General features: G+C 31.8%; 1 protein-coding gene across 7 annotated transcripts in view; it reads left to right on the forward strand.

The window, feature by feature from the left end:
• LOC106790886 (catenin delta-2) overlaps positions 1-19816 on the forward strand; it is a 36868-nt gene extending 17052 nt beyond the window's left edge. Inside the window, exons 3-16 of one of the 7 annotated variants that reach the window (XM_014756123.1) lie at positions 6225-6327; positions 7170-7235; positions 8578-8619; positions 8716-8845; positions 9657-9939; positions 10201-10326; positions 10946-11005; positions 11453-12075; positions 13302-13689; positions 14451-14468; positions 15936-16249; positions 16426-16729; positions 16909-17047; positions 17355-17791. In XM_014756123.1, coding sequence (XP_014611609.1) covers positions 6296-6327; positions 7170-7235; positions 8578-8619; positions 8716-8845; positions 9657-9939; positions 10201-10326; positions 10946-11005; positions 11453-12075; positions 13302-13689; positions 14451-14468; positions 15936-16249; positions 16426-16729; positions 16909-17047; positions 17355-17499 — 2670 coding nt within the window. In that variant the 5' untranslated portion in view covers positions 6225-6295 and the 3' untranslated portion in view covers positions 17500-17791. Of the gene's footprint in view, positions 1-6224; positions 6328-7169; positions 7236-8577; positions 8620-8715; positions 8846-9656; positions 9940-10200; positions 10327-10945; positions 11006-11452; positions 12076-13301; positions 13690-14450; positions 14469-15935; positions 16250-16425; positions 16730-16908; positions 17048-17354; positions 17792-19194 lie in introns of those variants that run through there. The other 6 variants (XM_014756124.1, XM_014756119.1, XM_014756121.1 and 3 more) reach the window with 6 other exon arrangements.
• The last annotated feature ends 237 nt before the right edge of the window (positions 19817-20053 follow it).

The following is a 20053-nucleotide window of genomic DNA, read 5'->3' on the forward strand; positions in this document are numbered from 1 at the left end:
TTTTTGTTCGAGTTTTCGTTACCTTCTCCTCCTCCCCCTCCTCCTCCCCCCTCCTCCTCCTCCTCCTCTCTCTCTCTCTCTCTCTCTCTACATATATATATATTATGTATATTATATATACGTATATTTTTTGTATCTTTTTTATTTTTACTCTTTCTTTTCCCATTCGTTTCCGAATATTCGCCCCATGACGTGTAAGAAATTTAATATGCCAGGCACCATTATGGAATAAAGCTTCGGGCGACGTTGGCCTACATTTCGAACTCGCGCCCTGTTTTCTGTAGATGTATATACACACGCACACGACTGCATAACCCTCTATGCGCGCGCGTGTGTGTATGTGTATGCTTGTGTTGGCGTAACAGCGCGTATCTCGTCCTGTCCCGTGAAAATGATCAATTCAAGGCGTAGATGTCAAACGTCGTGACTCGTTGACCTCACATCTTTCTCTCTTTCCCTACTTTTCACCCCCTACTATCCCTTTTCCACCCTCCACCCATCTTCATATCTTTAACTTTTCTTTTATTTCCCCCTTTTCCTTTTTTTTTTCGTGTTTTCAATTTTTCTTTTTTCCTTTTTTCACTCGTTTGCTACATTTCTTACTCCTCCATCCCTTCACCACCCCTTCACCACCCCTTCACCAGCCATCATCAAGCTTTATACCTTTTCTCTGTTCCCTTTTTTTGAACTTTTCTTTTCGAAATATTATTTTTAACTTATTTTCTACTTTTCCCACCTTTTCTCTCCTTCCCTCTACCCGGTTTATCTATTCTTTTCTTTTCCTGTTATTTCACTACGTTTTATTCATTCAATTGGATACTTTTTTTTATGCACCCCTAGTTTGCAATCGTTTTCAATCGTCTTCATTTTTATCTTCGACGAGTAACGAGACTTCCTCCTTGGAATTTCATGATCGTGGAGCTATTCGTGCCAAATTCTTCTTAACCTGATTTCTCTCTCTCTCTCTCTCTCTCTCTCTCTCTTTAATTTTTCTTTCTTTCCTTAAGTTTTCTTTTCCTTACCTCTTCAATTCGTATAAATTCTTATTATTTTCGTTCGTATTATTACGTGTTTAAAGTCTACTAGGATAAACGTTGTCTTTGTTTCTCTTTTTTAATTCTTTCTTATTTTCTTTCTTACTTCGTTATTCGCGATAAAGCATGTAATAATCATTAGCGCTAAAATTACCGACAATCGCGATATAAAGTCGACTTTTCTATAACACGGTTAATTTCTACCATCTTGTTTCCAAGTCGTATTACAGGAAACTACAAAGTAATATAAATTAGCCGAATGCGTTTCGTGTTATACGGTAATTGTGTTTTAAAATATGTATATGTATGTATATAGTTTAAAACCATGAAAAAGTTTAGATTTCGTGTACAATGAAGCAATGCTAAATGATTGCATACAACCGTAAAATTTTGCACTTTTTTAAAAAGTGCAAAGGATCTTGTGTACTAGGATCTTGTAAGATCTAAGTACATATTCATTTATTTTCGTATTCCATTGAAGTTTATGATTATCTCCGACCCACAAATTACACATTAATTTATATAAAGAACATTACAAAAATTATTTAAGAATTTGTATAAAAGAAAATTACGTAAAATTAAAAATGTAACTTAATTAAAAAGTTGTGATTTAATTCCAAGTTTCATAATTCCTATCTTCACCCTGCTGTCGCAATATACTATCGATTAACACTTTTTATTTCTTTTGATACTGAATATATATATATATATATCTTCCCGGCTTGTTATCTCTTCGTGAACATGCATAGTCTAATTGAATTAATCTTACTTAAATACTTATATCCCTGATTTTATATATACAGATTTTGTCTCGATTTTTTCCCCCTTCTTTTATTTAACCAATTTTAATCCCCTTAATTAGATTATTTTGCTATTTTGCAATTTAAAATTGATTAAATCAGTAGAATATAACGATTCATCCATTTAATAACATTTCATATGCATTTAAATTGAAATATTAATATTTATGATTTTTTTTTTATGCAATTTATACACTGTATTGTATTAAATTCAACGCTTATATAGTATCATTTTATATGACAATATATGATGATATTTTACAATGTTTTATGACTCACGTAGTTAGAAAATATCGCTTTATAAAAAAGTGTGTTGATATTACAAATATTTATAATTAATACGATTCTTCCTATTTTAATGTAAAAATGAAACAAGTATATTTTATATTTGGTATCTCTAAATAATGGATAAAATTTATTTGATACTCTATTTTTTCAATGTATTAATTTAAAAACTAATGTAAGATATTCTAGTAGTAATATTGCATATACTGCAAGGTAACCTAGTAGTCGCATAGTTTGTTTATAGTCGTGACTATACCACTGGTTCCTAGAATTACCTCGTCCTCGTTACACTCCACATAATCGATAAGATTATACAAGTAACAGTACTTATTGAAGCTGTCGATAGAAAACTATTTCCCTGAAGTTGAAACTTCATCTCGAATATATAAGCTCGTGAACTACGAAATTCTTCGTCGACGATGACTACAATCTTATGGGAAATTGAAGGAAAGTAGGGAAACGAGAATAAATGAATGAGCAAACTGAGAATAGAATAGAATGTGTATGTATGTGTATGTGCAGCACGTTATGCCAAATGAGACCGGAAATTAAAAGAAGAAAAATATCGGTCAGCCTGTAGCAACTTCAATGTATCTACCTTGTTGTGGATTTAAAACACGCGACGTCTCGAACACGATGTCGTACGAGTTTAAACAAACGTCGAAACTTTTCAACTTTTCATTTCCCTTTTTCAAAGAGGAAGAAGAGAGACGTTAGGTCATTACAAGTAAATAGAGAGACAAAGGAAATTCGAAAAGTGTGATTCGAAAAGGCCGTTGAAAATAAACAGTGTGTACTGCTACACAAAGATTATTTTTACTCCCTGCCCTGTATCCTTTTTACAACACTACTTTTCCTTTAACCTACTAGTCTTTAAATTCCCCTTTCTCTATATTAACTAGAGAGAACAATCAAAATGATAGAAAGAAAACTTATTTCTAGCGATTAGATCAGCGCTGTCCAACTTCTCTCAGTCCGCGGACCATTTTTTCTCTTGGAAACATTTCGAAACACATAGAATTAAATCAATAATTATATTGAATATTAAATAAAATTTGAAAAATAAATCCGTTGTTTGTAAAAAATCCACTTTCGATTTGATAAAAAACTAATAGAAAATGATACGAGAAAGAGAACTCAATTCGTTATACGAACAATAATAATGAATAATTAATAATTATAAATAATTAATTTAAATTTGTTAAAATATTGTAAGGAATAATATTCTTACCAGGGACGAATTGAAAATGACGTGTTTTCAATAAGACTGTCGAACTGTAACTTTATCTCGAATGTTTACATCTCGGAGAACAAGTAAGCACATATATAAATACGGATAAACATGTGTATGTAATTCGATCTTGAAAAAGTAGGTAAGAAACTATTTAAAAGATTATTTTTGTATTTTTCACGTGCTGATTCGACTGATCATAACTTTTTCCAACGAATTTATTTGATTATCGTGAAAAATCCGTTGTATTGTTTTCGTACGTAAGTTTTGTTGTTTTTAATATGAATAGATTATATTATTCATCAAATTAATATATATATATAAAGAGTAATTATGGTAATTAAATTTGACATGAATACGGTTTAGCTAAATTATTAGCATATTAATTAATTTAATTTCATTTAATATTCAATGTTGTGCATTAGGGAGCAAACAAACTGTGCGACTACTAGATTACTTCGTAGCCATTGTGTATAATATAATATATGAGCTGCTTCACTCTAATTGTCTCATTTTAATTACTTTGAAATTATTTGTAATATTACAACTTTATAAAATAATGTTTTATACAAAAGTTGTATGCTTCCGAAAAAGTTACTTGATATATTTAAATGTGGTAATGATTAACCTCTCGTTTATTATAACTATAAAATCAATAAATAACAATGAGATATCTATTTCATTAAAATGAATAATTAAGAAGATATCTATTAGTACTAATAAGATTATTCTAATTATATTATATTATCTATTTGTTCCATTAAAAAAGGTAAAGACTCGTTTGTCTTTTAAGAGTCTTACTTCAGTGTGCATACTTATGCATTTTAAAGATCTTTCTATGATAATAGAGTATGTACGTCAGGATATATAATTTCTTCCCCCTTAACGTTATTATAAACTTGGATGTTACTTTCTCCGATGATTGTTGCGAAATTCGCATGAATATATAATATATATAATACAATTCAATTCTCGGAGAATATTCTCAGTACGTCGGCGGTGGTTTGTGTGTTCCGTTCTTCGGTACTTTTCCACTAGAAAAAAATCTAATGTACCTATTATAAAATTAGAAAGGAGAAGAGAAAAGGAAGAAACGAGAAGAAAAAAAGAATATTCGTACAGGGCGATTCATATACTCGCAGAGTGTAAAATAACTTTTAAATTATGCATCAAAAAAATATCTAATACAAAAGTTGCATGATTTCGAGAGAGTTCAATGATAGGATAGTAGCTTTTTAGTTTTGCATGCAATGAGGTTTCAACAATTTCAAAGTTAACTTTGATTGTTTCAATAAAATCATATACTTTTGGGATAACAACTCGAAACAGTATTTAATTTGAAGTAAAAAGTATTCACCAATGTTGCTTCTAAATCTAACGATTAAAGAGATATTAAACGATGAGTTGTAACGTGTTCTAAGTGAAGTAGTATGTTAGAAATATTTATGAACACAAGTGTCCTTATTTTACATTCGAACGTAGAGTCCATTGAAATCATGTAACTTTTACCATTTAACAATTCTTTTTTTCACTAGATGCATAATTTAAAAGTTATTCGAAGTGTGGAAGTTAGGGGAATCAGTCTGCATATAGAACGCGAACGTTGCTCGATGTTGAAAAGGCTGCCAACGCGAGTTTAACGAAGCACGTTTCGATGTTTCAGCGAAGAAATTCTAGTCTGCACTGCTGACAAATTCAACAAATTTGACGAGCTACTCTCTTCTCCGATATCCTTCTCACATCAGTAGATTTTTGTATAGGGTAGACCCGAAGCTTTTAGAGTGGGCCAAAAGTTAGTTAGTCATTTTTCAAATTAATTAGGTCGAGTTACGCAGAAAGCTAACGCCAATTTTCGATGACGTGAAATTTTGGGACGAGTAAAAAATGTAGTTTCAAGATTAATGGATTAAAAAAATGAATCTTTTGACCCACCCTGTATTCTTGTATTTTATCTAAATGCACCGTTTAAACGTAGACACAAGAGAACGCAGGAGAACGCAAGAGAACACAATAAAATGAACTGTTCGAACGTTGAACGAACGAGCATAGAACATGGCGAAAAGGCATTTGCTAGCACGTAACTCTTCCGGACCTTTCGACAAAGCAACAACTGATGTTCATTGTCGAACTCACCAAGCTGATAACGCTTAACACAACGACCAAGTGTCCTTTCCTATTTCGTGCCAAACTGGAACTGAAGTTGATACTTATTCTTATTCTTCTTTTGTTCCAACGATCTCGATAATATTTTTTCCTCAATGATCTAATTTCGTTCAAATTGTTTTTTTTTTTTGCAAACGTATCAAATGACAAAAATTAATTGTCTAATCGACGTATTAATTGTAGATTCATAGGACAATTAAATTGGCAACGTGTGAATTTAGAAATTTCATTCACAACTCTCGTTCCTGTATTTGCGATCATGGATCATATATTTTAGTTACAAGTTAGTTAGTTGGGATTTAATCTAAAAGTTGAACAATTAGTCGTGAGAAATTCGTTCTACGTTCCATAACTTATCTCTTAACTTCCGAATTAATTTCGACGAACCGAGACTGCCATTAGTTTTAGTTATATACATGCATACATACATGCATAAGTGCATATACATATACAATAGCCATTCAAAGTATAGAGTAACTCATTTTTGTCTCGGAAATACAGTATTTTTGTGAGAAAGTTTTTAGACAAAAGTTATCTCATTTTAAACAGGATAATATTATAACATTTATTAATTTTTATTTAGTTAAACGTTTTTTAAGGTCAGCAAACAAATGTTTGGCACCCCAAAAATATAATTTTGGGTCTTCTGGGGTAAAAAAAAAAACAATTAATATTATATTGTATAAAAATTGTGTTCTATTTTTGTTGCAGGGCTGCATCAGTCAGGGTTGCGTCAGAGTTACCATCGGACGCTCCTTACCAAGAGATCAAAATCAGCTGGTATGTCAAATAATCAGCTGGTTGACTCCTGTCTGTAAGTGTACATCGTATCCCAAATTAGATTATTTTTTCAAGCAAGTTTTACCGTTTTTTTTTTTAACGAATCGAATTTTTTACCCATGCACACATTCTCAAGTATAGTGTATAAAATACTATATTTTATAATTCTAAAACCGCTTGAATTTAAATCTCCTTTTCATTGAACAAAATAACATTTTAGTATCGTAATTAAAATCATGTTCACATCATATTAGCACTTAATTTGTCGCTTTAACCAACCACATGATATTTCATTAAGTATAATATTTATTTTCTTTCCAGTTACGCCAAACATAATTAACACTCATGTTCATTAGCAATATTATAATCATATATTATTAATCATTTGCTCGTCGTTAATATATTTCAATGGTGGAAAAGGAAAGTAAGGGCAGAGATTATTCACGAATATGTTAAATATAAATAATATAATGAAGCATTTGAAAAAATATTTTTCCTCTCAAATGTTTAATCCACCATTGAACATATTCTTTGCTGACTAACATCATTCATTCTAGCAATTAATTTAATTACCTATCTAATTGAACTTATATACACATACGTCTTTTCATTCTTTCATTCGGACAGATGAAATTCATAAATATATTGCATAGATCATCTAAACACAATGCTGTTTATCATCAATAAAAAGAAAATGTTCAAATGAATGTAAATGTTTCTTTTGTTTAACTTATCAGGATGATTTCTTCCAATTTGATTACATCATTCAATTGAAATTACAATGAAAGAGAAAATCGTAAATATTTAATATATATCTATTATTATAAAATGCAAATTATTGATGATAATGGTAATTCTGTTAATTATTCATGTTAGGCTGGTGAATCGCAGGATTGAGCAGAGACAGGAGCACAACATAACGCGCACTGAGATAACGCAGAGGTGACTAATCGCACTTTATTAGAAGTTGATTCTTTTGAAGTAGTGTATGTGTATACATGTGTCTGTATGTGTACGCTTACGTGTACACTCAGATTACGTAATCGATCAATTTAATTTCTTATCTTTTTATATGTATTGTATTTGAAAAATAACACAGTTGACAATTGAAGAAATATTTTTGCAATGATACACTATATATATTTACTGTACGTATATATAATATGTACAAAGTGTTCCAAAAGTCGCTTTACCGAGCTGAAAAATAAGAAAATTTGTCGTGACAAATATTTGGAATGACGGAAACATATTTTTGAAACTATACTGTAACTGGAGATTTATATTTTAAAATAAAAAACAAAATATTGTTATTCTATTCATTAATCAATATCGATCATTCGTTTTATTTTTATTTCCTTGGTAAAACAATTTTTGGAACATTTGATTGGAACTTTATTTTATCATTTTTTCTTTAACTCGAATATTTAATAATTTTGTTTTCTTTTAAATTTATTGTTTTGGACATCATACAAATACATCGTATACACATTTATTATAGAATAATTACTATAAATATATATTAACACATGGTACACACAGACATCATTTTCAAAAGGAACAACTTCGGCGCACTAACAACATTTATTCGTTCATTTAGCATGCATCATTTAGCAGAGTGCTGACGAAATGAGATGAGTAGTTAGACTAATTAGTGATACTCCTTCAATGTTTCCTCCTTCCTCTTATGAATATGATAAACGGTATGACACGTTTCAACGAATTCTTTATTTCTCGTTTAAAAGAAAAATAAGAGAAAACCCTTGTAGGTTATAAATTTAGAAAATTTACTCTCCCCTTTAGTTATTTATATTTTATTTTCTTTTCAATTCTTGAAGAATAATATCTTTCGCTTTATTTTATTTATTTGTTAAATTAACGTAGATATTGTGCATTACAATTAACCCTCTATAATTACAATTAATACTCTAAAATATTCCAGAGTTGGTATCTGTAATTTTTAATTTACAAGTATAATGTGTCTGTAGAAAAGTAATACTACAAAAATATTTCATATTATAAAATTTCTTTTTTAAATACAACATTTCGATATTATAGAGAGTTAATATAATATTATTTAATGAACCTTTTGTGTAGTTGCTCGATTGTGTAGCAAATGTTCTAAACTTACCCCGATTTCGCTTATCTAAAAGAAAATATTTAAACAAAATTCGACAGTACGTATTAAACGATAAGTATATATTTGTTAAGAAACAATTTGATATTTTCTTCTACAAAAATAATTATAATAATTGCTTGTGTTTCTATGTTATTTTTTTATTTTTAGACGAGTACTTCAGGACAAAGGTTCCGACATGCCACAGTATACGTAAGTATCTAAATATTTATATATTCGTAATTTGAATTTGTACCTTATATTCTAATGTTATATATAATATCGTTCGTTGGTTGGTTCGATTTTCAGCGGACAGAGTGACGCGGACTATCATGGAAGTAACGGACAAGCGGATACACATTCGTTACACTCATCTCATCTGTCTGTCCAAGAGGATCCATTGCTCATCCGAACTCATAAACAACAGACTTCGCAGCAAGTAAGGCTTTGACGTTGTCGATTCGTTCCCCGAATATATTAGCTTGGCTTCGAAAATTTTGCCCTCTTTTTTTTTTGTTTTTGATACCCTTCTAAAAGTACGCAGTTAATATTTTTATGTAAATGACATTTTTATTGATAATATCTTAATCGAAATAGATATCGCAGGAAAATTTCGACATTACTACTTTCACGTTATATTCGTACATATGAATATTAGTCTGGCTTCGAAAATTCGTTCGTATTTTTTCCCTCTTTTTTTCTTTTAATATCTAAAAATCAATATTTCTCTCGATAATATCTTCATTACGAAAGATTCCGTAACGACTTTATTCTCGTGTTCGATTCATTAGTATTATTTAATAGTATTGTATTCCTTTACCTTTTTTATACATACAATTTCGTAATTTATATTTTAATGCAAATAAAATTGATGTTGGTATTATCCGCATCCTTTGATCAACGAGTCGTTAGTAATTATTTGGATAACTGCATAATGCGAAAGAGAACTCTCTCTCTATTTTAATGAATTACAAATTGTTTAATCTACTTTTTTATTTTCATAAGCTTCTATAAATTCAAAGTTAATATAATAACTATGTATAATATAATTTTGGATTAATACGAATGGATGAGAAAAATTTGAATGCAGTTCCCTTTAAGTTACATTTTGTACATATTTTAATTGCTATTGATATTCAAGCTTATTATTTTGATAATAAATAAAAGTTAACTTAATAGTGACATATTTATTTCTTCGGTAAATAACGATTAATCATCCCTTTAATATTGTATTTTGCTTATCATTTTAGGTAACGACCGTGACGAAAGTAGTGCGCGAAGTTTCACACATGGAACCAGATCCAGGTGCAGTCAGTTACATGTCGGTGCCATTGATGTCGCAAGACTATCAACATGCTGATCCGAGATATCCGGCGGATCCATACATGGTCAGTTTTGACCATTACGATCCATACCTCGGGTATCCTCCGCAACCTGGTTACCCAGGTCCTCATGGAATTTACATGCCACGATCGCATTCACCACACAGCCCGCATAGTCCGTCAGAACACAGTCGTGCATCACCACCGCATGGTACATAATCGATTTCTCACCTACTTTCATAGAAATTAAACTTACTATTACCAATACGGGGCTCATTCTGCATTCAAACTGATCACTTTCTCGAGTAGACTTTCTAATATTTTTTCTATTTCGTTTATCAATATCAAACGTGTAAATAATCCTTACTTCATTTAGAAATATTATACAATTTAATGTACAGTCATGAAGTGTCAGAATGTAAAAAATGTTCGATGCACAAATTGTATCATTTATTAATGTTTATGCAAACAGAATATTTGCGTAAAGCAGCACCATTCGTCGAAGGTGGTTACAACGACATTGACCCAGGTCTTAATCCGGCTTTACAAGATCATTATCGCATTACTCCAAGCCCAGGCGGTCCCGGAGATCAATATGGTATAACAACAAATCTATATTTATGCATAGATTATTTTTTACATTTTTTTATTCATATCATCAAAGTGTAAATGTTTTTTTTTCTTATTTCAAATTAAATTATTTCTAGAAATATGAACAATTTTGTTAAACAAATACTCATGTGTATGTATTAGATTGTCCCATAAGTTCTTTCTTTTTTAAATGGATAATAGATGAGCCTGCATGCCCACAAACATAGCCGGCTCAAAGTCATAGATAACGTGACGCGAAAAGAACTTATGGGACAACCTAATACATGTACATGTATATGCTGGTATATATACAAAATATAATATATATATTTGTCGGCAATTATGATGATGGATTAATTGTAAGTAAAAAGGTTAGAAAAATTAATTGAAATAAATCTCAAAATTATTTAATTTTTTCAATTTTGTTATTTATGATACTGATGTTTTTTATTTATGATTTCACTGTTATAATTACCTCGGTACAAATAAATTATTATATTATATTTTATGAATATTTCATTCAACGAGAATAACATCATCGAAAAACTTGAATGCTTTCACCGTTTAAACACACGGCTTAATTCACTGTCTTATCTGTTCATTTCATCTGTTCATTTCACTTTTAGATCAGATCAGCAATTCGTGGAATATGGATGACTCCGGCGAGCCCTCACAACATCCTCATGGTAGGGCTACATTATATTTATTATTTTATTTTACTGTCATCTTGCATATCCATGCGCTTATATTGATTTATTATTTATTATCAGTTTATATTAATCGCAAAATACATGTGTATCATTCATTTTCATGCATATTTATGTTGAGTAAGCAAATATTTTGTCGCATTACTTCATAGTACCTTTCCCCTTTTCCCTGTCCTCCAAAATTCCTTCCTCCTCGCCTACATTCGGACTCGTATATCAAGTTCCGATCTAAAACGATGAAGATAATGCAAGTGAATTATGCTTTCCGTAGCAACAACAGCAACATCTTAAACAACTGCAGCAACAATGTCAGCAGCAGCAGCAGCAGCTTCGTGTTTGATGTTTTTCTTTATTTATTTTATATTTTTCTCGACAAGAAGGTAATACATTTCGCGTGTGTAACGTAATAACGTGTTATAATTTCAGATGAGAATAAAGTGGCCTATGGTTACGTATCTCCATCCCCATATGGGCCAGTGGGATACGGTCCTGGTGTTGGGGTAGGTCCAGTGGCAGTTCCTAACGATGTACCCGGATACGACGAAGGTCATCCGATCCCATTGTCGTCTGGTGTACCACCAGGGATATTTGAGGATGAGGTACACCTTCAACGGTTACAATCCGGTCATCCGGTGGTACCGGGTATGACATCGCCCTTGGACGATGATCAAAAATCAATGAGATGGAGAGATCCTAACTTATCGGAAGTTATCAGTTTTCTTAGCAGTCCAAATAACATTATCAAAGCTAATGCAGCTGCCTACTTGCAACATCTTTGTTATATGGACGATCCAAATAAACAGAAAACACGTAGTCTAGGAGGCATTCCACCCTTAGTGCAATTATTGGATCATGACGATCCCGATATCTATAGAAACGCATGTGGGGCGTTACGAAACTTGTCTTATGGGAGACAAAACGACGAGAACAAACGTGCGATAAAGAACGCTGGTGGTGTACCCGCTCTAATTCATTTGTTGCGTATGACGCTTGATGCCGACATCAAGGAGCTTGTAACCGGAGTACTGTGGAATTTGTCTTCTTGCGAAGTAAGTACCTTTATTTTATTTCCTTCTGCTATACTAGCTCCTTATTATAAACTTGATTATCTATAATCACCCAACAAAATTCTATTCGAATTGAGAACTCTGATTGAACATAGCATACCTTGATTTTATTCTTACTTTTAATAGTTCTATATCAATGTCATATAAATCTCAGTAAGAGACCGATAATTTGCATAATATGACACAGTATCAGATGTTACCCTTTACTCTGCGGTAAAGTGCACACTCGCTTGTCAACTGTCCCATATAATTAACAGTAGCTTATTGGTGGTTAACTCTGCTGTAATAAAAACGTTCCAATTGGTTCATCTTAAGATTGAACATTAACATTTTGATGTTATTATAATTAAACGCGTTTTACCGTAATAATAAAACTTATTTAAATAATTCTTGAAAAATAATCGTCGGTAGTATCGAAAGGGTTAATAGCATTGCTCTTTTTTTACGTGCGTTGTATTGTCAAACACTCGCGTATTAATATTTGTGCATCCCGATTGTGTGCAATTATGATTGCACAGTTATGAATTCGTCACTTTGATTATATTTTGTTCATTGTCAAATTAACAATGGCCACTTGTCGTTACGCTTGCACCAGAAAGGATCAACAAAAAAACATTCTTTTTTTACAAATATAAAATGTATTTAATTGAAAATATCGTGTCCCGTACACGCTCAATATTGCCGTCAGCAGTGGCTTTGAATGGACGATTAACTTCTTTTCATGGCTAATATTTTTACTACTATTTAAAAAATGTTTAATCCACACATACACACACACACACATTCGTTAAAATTTCGTCGGTGTAAAACAATGTTCTCTATTGTGGTTAAAATCTTCGATGAATTCTGGACACTGTTACGTCTTTAGACCACAAAGCACGGATTACTAATCTCATTACTCTTCTTTAATGTTAATGTAATGCGGTGTGGTCATTGTTAATGTCACGATAAATAGAATGTAACCAAAGTAACAAGTTTGAAACTGTACAGTTGTGATAACACGAATACTAATATGAATACGGTCAGCCACGAACATTAATACGTGAAAATTTAACGATGCAATGTAGGGCAACTGTACCTAATATGGAATCCAGTAATATTTCAGCAAGTAAACAATGTAAACTATCGAAATAATCAAAATTGCAATTATTTTTGTCCTAATTCTTATATATATTGTATGTTTATTTATCTTGAATATATATTTAAAGGATTTGAAACGATCGATCATCGACGACGGAGTGACGATGGTAGTGAAGAACATAATAATACCTCATAGCGGCTGGGATCCAAGTTCTTCAAACGGGGAGACATGTTGGTCAACAGTATTTCGTAATGCATCGGGTGTTTTAAGAAACGTCTCTAGTGCTGGAGAATACGCGAGAAAAAAATTAAGGGAATGTGACGGACTGGTGGATGCTCTCTTATATGTAGTGCGTTCCGCGATTGATAAGTCGAACATTGGGAATAAGATAGTGGAAAATTGCGTATGCATCTTAAGAAATTTAAGTTATCGGTGTCAAGAAGTTGAGGACCCCAATTACGACAAACATCCGATACAGTCGGCGGTGCAGAACAGAGTTGCGGCACCAGTGAAAGGTGAGAACCAATCCCATGTTTCTTTTTTTCCATAATACTTTTCTCTCAAGAAAGAACAAAATTATATTTTTTTTTCCTTTATGTGTCCATTTATTATTCATTCGTGGACATTTCTGCAATTGACGTGCAACAGAAATGCATGTGTATCCGCAAATTTAAACTATGCAATTCGTTTATTTCTTACAATTTAATTATTAACATTCTTGTAGAAAAAAAGAGGTGAGATTTAGTGATAAGTATAATTAACAAATTATATTTAGTGTAGAAACTAGTAATAATAGTTACGAGTACGAAAATTACAACGATGAATCATGTCTTTTAACAAATATTATGGTTTTGCTAGAGTATCGTTATAGTAAATTTGTTTGAAGAATAATTGTGTTATTAAAAACGTCATTTTGAAAAATATCAGTAGGATTAAAAATGATTTTCGTTTTAAAAAAGAAGAAGAGGGACGTTTTTTGGGATTGAATACATTTTAAGATTAGCGTATGTCAATAGGATAGGCCTTTTTTATGGGGTTAAAAAACTAACAGAGTATTGACACAGAAAGATATTTTTTTTTTTACATGATTACTCGTTACACAGCCATCACGTGACAAAGATTTTAAATATTATTCTTATTATTATTATATAATTTATTTATTTCTTTTTGCATATGAAGATAATTATTAATATTATCGAGATTAAAATAAAATTAAAGAACGATATCCGTTTCGACTTTGGCATGAATTTAAAATCTATTTAAACTTTTTTTTTAGCGTACAGTTTATGCCAAGGTAAGACATTACTGTAATTTCACACATAGTTAAATTAGATTAATTACTTAATTAATGATTTATTAATTAATTTTTTTAAATATGCATCGTTATACAAGTGCATGCAACGCTTAGTGATATTATAAAATATTTATTCTCTCGTGGCTCTTTATTACGAGCTCTTCAAATATTTCAAGAGAGACATATCTGTATATCATATGTTATTATTATTATTATTATTATTATTATTATTATTGTTATTATTATATTTTATTCATATATATTTTTAAAATTATATATATTAAACACATCTGCAATCGACAAACATCACACTATTAATTTATTCGTCTCATCGGAACAAAAATATTAATTTGAATGATATATTGTAATTATTCAAAATAATAATATATTAAAATCAACAAATAACCGGCAAATTACCAATTGCTTTTGGATATGATATTTGCTTTTACGTTAATGGCGTCAACTAAAATATCAAAGTATTTTACTTGAAATAATTATTGCAACTATAAAAATACAAAAGATTTTACGTATATTGTAAATAATGAAATAATACAATGAATAAATTCATATTAATTATAATGATACGAATCTAGGCAATATTTGGCCCACTTCGGTACTTTTGGCACAGCCTGTATTTTTATGCATATTTAAAATTTGTTTGTAATGTTTATGCTACTAATTTCATGGCAATCTTTATATCTGCATTTATATTTAAAAAAACAAAAAGGAAGGACGAAAATATTGCAAAGCTTGGAGCGCTTTAGTTGGATTGAAACGAAACGAGACTCGAGTTATGTTGTTTAAAAAAATAACATTGCATAGTGTAGGCAGTATTTCAATGTTTTTTCAGTTGGCTTTCAGTTCAATGGCAATGTACAGACATACATATATATACATAACACACGTACATGCATATATATACATACGTAGTACCGAAGAAATAAATCATCGATGCGTAGAAATTGTATATCTTCGTTATAATCGAATGCATGAAGTTTTTTTGTGTTAACTATAAGAGCAGCAGCTCGAACGTAAACACGATTATTAAACTTGATCAACATTGTTAGTAACGAACGTGATTGCGTAGATATTATTGGAGGATTGGGGTGGGATAGATTAAAAAAAAAAAAAGAAAAAAGAACATCACTAATGATTATGTTCCATTCATTCAACAAATTGGGTCCATATCTCATCTTTTTCATCGAATAAAAAATTCGCGCCACATCGATAAAGAATTGCGTGTGTTTTGCATAGATGTATGTGCGTGCGTGCGTGCGTGCGTGGCGTGTCTGGTTTTGACATTAATATCGCAGTCAATATCAAATAATAGTAATCGATTTCATACATATACGATTCGTACGAATGACCACACGATATTCATTTTGATTGATTGATTTATTTTTGTATTCGTTGGTTTTTATTTGCTAATTAAATTTGTCCTTTTTTCTTTTTGTTTCTCTGTCATAGGTGAAAATTTGGGTTGCTTTGGTGGTAGTAAAAAGAAGAAGGACGGTCAACCGGTTCAAAAAGAGAATGCAACGTCACGCACGATGAGTCCAAGAACGGATCCGGTCAGAGGGATGGAATTACTCTGGCAACCGGAAGTCGTTCAGTCTTATTTAAGCCTTTTACAGACATGCTCTAATCCGGAAACATTAGAAGCTGCGGCAGGAGCATTGCAAAATCTTGCAGCTTGTTACTGGCAACCGAGTATTGAAATTCGGGCAGCTGTTCGTAAGGACAAGGGCCTTCCTATTTTAGTCGAATTGTTAAGAATGGAGGTACGTGTCTTCTTCTTTCAAAACATCTACAATGTATTTTCTTTATTCTTTTCTTTTCTTTCCGTTTAATTTGAGAGAAAAATCACTCGCAACCAGCACATTTCACTATCTCAAAGGAAAAATACTGTACATTTGTACAAAGTGAATATATTTGATCAATATATATATTTTCCCAGGTGGATAGAGTGGTTTGCGCAGTAGCAACTGCTCTGAGAAATCTCGCGATAGATCAGCGTAATAAGGAGCTAATTGGTAAATATGCGATGAGAGATCTCATACAGAAGTTACCCTCGGGGAATAATCAGCACGATCAGGGGACGAGCGACGATACGATAGCAGCGGTGCTTGCAACTCTGAACGAAGTTATCAAGAAGAATGCCGAATTTTCACGATCTTTATTGGACGCCGGAGGTGTCGACAGGCTTATGAACATAACGCGACAACGTCAAAAATATACCCCTCGTGTTCTTAAGTTCGCAGGTAAGGAAAATAAGATCAAATACAAAAAAAAAAAACAAAAAAGGAAGAAAAATATGAAGTATAATCTTATTCGCGTCTCGCGATAATCCCGCCTTTGCCGTTCCGAAAAAAAACCCATTAATTTCGTTTAATAAAGTGATTTAAAAACTCGGTCACTTCCCCTCTTCACTTTTTTATAGGACAAGTTCTTTTCACGATGTGGCAACATCAGGAATTACGTGACGTTTATAAGAAACACGGCTGGAAGGAACAGGACTTTGTAACGAAAACTGTCGCTGCTAGAAATTCCGGACCTAATTCGCCAAATAATGCTAACAGGTATTGCCGTACTATTCAATTATTAATACTACAAAAGACAAATTCTATCATTTTCTTTTTCTTATTATATTTATATATAAGACAACTTTGATATCCTCTGTTAATTAATTTTTAGTTTTGGGACTCTGCTTTTTATTCAGTTCTTATATTGTTGAATTTTTATTTTGTCTATGACATTTTTGTGTGCTTTTGATTCGTTTTCATTACATGATTAATAAATTTCTATTTTATGTTATGTTATATTTTTATTAAATTTAATGCAGAGTCCCTGTTATACATAAAAACGTTTATTCTACGTTAAATATAGCTATGATTGTAGCACATTGAATCGACCAATGGCGAGCCAAGGAAGTACGAGATACGAAGATAGAACTATTCAAAGAGCTAATATTAATTCAAATAACGTTGGACGACCTACAATTTACCAATCTGTAAGTAATGATATGCAGTAGCGTAATAAATAATACATTAGTGCATTATATATCAAGATATTTTTATATATATACATGAGCGTATCGTAATGAATAAAAAAAGAAGAAACAGTAGTAAATGAACAAAAAACAAAACAAAAAAAAAGAAACCAAACGAAAGAACGAAAAAGAACAAATGTTTTCCCGGAACAAATTTAGCCAATATTATTATTATACAATATAATCGACAATTATATGTGTATCTACGTAAAAGTGAACAATGTTTGACTTTAAGAAAGTTCTAACAAGTTTTTTTAATACTTTTTTTAATTATTATATACGTAATTTTAGTCATATATATAGATATATATATATATATATATAAAAGAAAAATTCAATTTTTCGTCATTTATAATAGGTAGATACATATATACATACTTACATATACAAATACATGCATACGATTGACCCTAACAAATAGGATGTATATTTTATAGAATTTTTTTGAATAAGTGCCAACATGTGTTATAAATAAAAGTTCTTTTTTTTTTGTATTTTTTTTTTCATTTCTCCCAACAATGTGATAATTATATACACTCTCGAGGTCTATCTTATTATTGGTCCTCTATTGCATACAAAAAGAAAAGAAATGAACAAATAAAAATTTTACGATTAGGAAAACGTTGATTTGTAACAACTATACGTAAGATATATTTAATAATATTTATAACAATTTAGAAATACATTTGTATACATACGTAAAAACACTGGAATATATTATTATCATTGTATCAATGTAGTGATCTAATATTCTAATGCACATTAATTACTTGTCAAACTATTTTTTTTTTTAAATTTCTATGTATTTGATAATCGTTCGATCGTCATTCACGATTTAAAAAAAAGAAAAACTCTGACTTCTTATCATACATATACGCACATACACGCACAGTCGAAAATTCAACGTGCATTATAGACTTGGAACATTTCTTGGTAGATAAATAAAAAAATAGAAACTAGAATTAGACCATTAGACAGAATAACATATCAATGCAGAAAATCCGTAATATGCAGTAATAATTTAATTGAACGACAAAATAGGATCTCATTTAATATCGTTAGATATATTCTATATTGAACATAGCATATATATGCACATGTATCGTAAATCCTAATCATATAAAATAATAATGTCCATGTAATAATATCGCTAATAAGATAGTATTAATCGCATTTATAATAAATTCGTAATAATAATAATAGTAATAATAAAATAAATAAATAAATAAACAAATAAAAGAAATAAATGAAGAGCTTGAGGTATGAACAAAATGATGAGAAATCATTCGCTACTACCACCGCGATAAAAGCCATCCCTGCCGCGTTAATCAGGATAAGAAGTTATTCTTTATTTAAAAATCTTACCATAAAAAACAACCAAAAAGAATCAAAAAACTTAATTTAATGCACTTATCAGGTCCCCCACCCCCACCCTTCCATTCTCACTTTTGACAAAATACAAAGTAAAAAAATAAAAAAATAAATATAGAAGAAATAAGAAAAGCGCAAAGTGGAAAGAAACTGAAAAAGGGAAAGAATGGAGAAGAGAGTGAAAGAGAGAGACAGAGTGGGAGAGGGAGAAGAGGAAATAAAAAAATAAAAAATTAAAAAATTAAAAAAAGAGAAAAGCCCCCCCAGAGCTTGTATACTAACCGTTGGCTTGTGTGTATGTTGCAGCAGCCGAAACCCGGTGAGCCGCTCTACGCGCAAGTTAACTTGGAGAAGAAAAAGAAGCGGCAATACGAGCTGGGGGTGGGCCAGGGAGGTGGTGGTGGTGGAGGAGGTGGTGGCGGTGGCGTAGGTGGTGGCGGTGGCGTAGGTGGTGGCGTTGTCGGTAGTGGGGGTGGTGGTGGTGGTGTTGGTGTTGTCGGTGGTCAAAATCAGGGACCAGTCGGTACGGTATCGAGCGTAACTGGTGGAACTGGCGGTGCGCCAGGTACCACTCAGTGGATGCCTGATGGCGTTTCCATCGGTGTACAAGATGGGACACCAGCAAATGCAACCGTTAGCATACCACCGAGTTCAAATGCAGCTTCGGCTGGTGATTCTTGGGTATAAAGAAATAAGTTGCTGTTGCTGCCGCAATTTTACGAAATATGTCGATTCGATTCATCGAACGGATTGGGTCATATCGGCATTCAAACTTTTTCACACGTGTTAAACGACTATGACGATGACTATGATAAGTTCTTCTTCCTCAACTATTTCGTCCTCGTCGTTATCTTCATCATTATCATCGTCATCGTCATCATCATCATCATCATCATCATCATCATCATCATCATCATCATCATCATCATCATCATCATCGTCGTCGTCGTCGTCGTCGTCGTCGTCGTCGTCGTCGTCGTCGTCGTCGTCGTCGTCGTCGTTATTATCGTCATCATCATTATCATTATCATCACCATCTCCACCATCTTCTTCTACTCCGAGCCTGCTCGTCGTCGACCACAGCGAAATACGTCTCTACTACGATCGACCATTGAAAAGTTAGGACGATTCAAGGAGGAAGAAGCCTTTTCCGTTCCTTCTTCCA

This window comes from Polistes canadensis, unplaced genomic scaffold (genome assembly GCF_001313835.1).
Source record: "Polistes canadensis isolate GaletaPanama2010 unplaced genomic scaffold, ASM131383v1 scaffold_267, whole genome shotgun sequence".
Lineage (NCBI taxonomy): Eukaryota > Metazoa > Arthropoda > Insecta > Hymenoptera > Vespidae > Polistes > Polistes canadensis.